General features: G+C 41.8%; 1 protein-coding gene across 2 annotated transcripts in view; it reads left to right on the top strand.

The window, feature by feature from the left end:
• Positions 1-1359, top strand: part of tbk1 (TANK-binding kinase 1) — a gene marked incomplete at its 5' end in the record, with an annotated part of 5346 nt that overhangs the window by 1369 nt on the left and 2618 nt on the right. Inside the window, 5 exon segments of one of the 2 annotated variants that reach the window (XM_035679736.1) lie at positions 132-190; positions 354-445; positions 726-827; positions 932-1010; positions 1162-1283. In XM_035679736.1, the coding sequence (XP_035535629.1) occupies positions 132-190; positions 354-445; positions 726-827; positions 932-1010; positions 1162-1283 (454 nt within the window). 2 annotated transcript variants of the gene reach the window in all.

The raw sequence follows: 1359 nt of genomic DNA, 5'->3' as shown, positions 1-1359 counted from the left end.
TACACATTTACACATTATTTTACACATTTACACATTATTTTACACATTATTTTACACATTTACACATTATTTAACACATTTACACATTATTTTACACATTTACACATTTACGTAATTTTTTATCTTCACAGCCAGTCCTCCTAAAGTTCAGCCTCGCTACGATCTGGATCTCGATGCCAGCTACGCAAAGGTACTGATCAGGTTCCTGATTAACCCTTTACCACCCATTCCCTGCCGAGACAAGCAGTTCTTGAACTGACTACAAACAGCCTCTAAAACCTGTAGGAGAGCACTTTTATAGGTTTTATATCTGAACGCACTCGCTGACTGTTGTTGTTTTTGTTGTTGTTCAGACTTTTGCAGGTGACGTCGGACATTTATGGAAGACTTCCGAGTCTCTGCTGGTTTATCAGGAACTGGTTCGGAAAGGAATTCGAGGTCTAATGTGAGTCTGGACTCAGTTTGTCTGCTTGGATTCCCGTTTTGTTTATATTTGTCCTCTGTCACAGAGACCGGCCCACCCAGCCGTTAGCTTATTATTAGCTTACTTATTTAGCTTCCTGTTTGCTGCCATCCTCATTCATATACATGAGGCAGATCAGAATATGGCAGTAATATGTATAACAGATGAATATATGGGTGCAGTTGCTGTATTTAGCCTGTGGGGGGCAGTATTGCAGATTATTGAGAGTTGATGATGAAACGTGATTGCTGTATTGATCCAGAGAGCTGATGAAGGAGGACTACAGTGAGATCCTCCACAAGAAGTCAGAGGTTTTCCACCTGTGTAACTACTGCACGCAGATACTGGAGAAGACTGAGCAGCTGTGAGTGCTGCCCACACAAATATTATCATGTCAATAACATATCAGAATATATATTTAATATTGACTAGAGTTTATTGATAACACAGGACCTCCGTTCTCCTCAGGTTTGAGGTATTGATGCAGGCCAACATGATGTCATCAGAGTACGACGAGATCTCAGACATGCACAAGAAAGTTGTCAGAGTGAGTGCTCGCCGGTTACTGTTTCACATTAACGTGGTTCATTCATGTGTGGTCACTATGGTTACCAAGCTGTTTAACGTGGTTGCTAAGGTATTGGTAGGCAGGGGTTGTAGCGTTGTTGTTATTATGTTTTACTACACTGTGGTTGCAGATCTCCAGCTCGTTGGAGCCCATCGAACGAACAACACAAGACATCAAGAGTAAATTCCTCCCTGGAGGTCTGCTGACCGACGGCTGGACACAACAAGTGGGGACGCACCCCGAGGACAGGAAGTAAGGCTGTCTGTGTGTATGTGTGTGTATATATATATATATATATATATATACAGTGTATTACAGGTGATACAGT

The sequence above is a fragment of the Morone saxatilis genome, unplaced genomic scaffold (genome assembly GCF_004916995.1).
Source record: "Morone saxatilis isolate NCDOM2014 unplaced genomic scaffold, NCSU_SB_2.0 Contig10, whole genome shotgun sequence".
NCBI lineage: Eukaryota > Metazoa > Chordata > Actinopteri > Moronidae > Morone > Morone saxatilis.
This window is presented reverse-complemented; position numbering and strand designations above follow the sequence as displayed.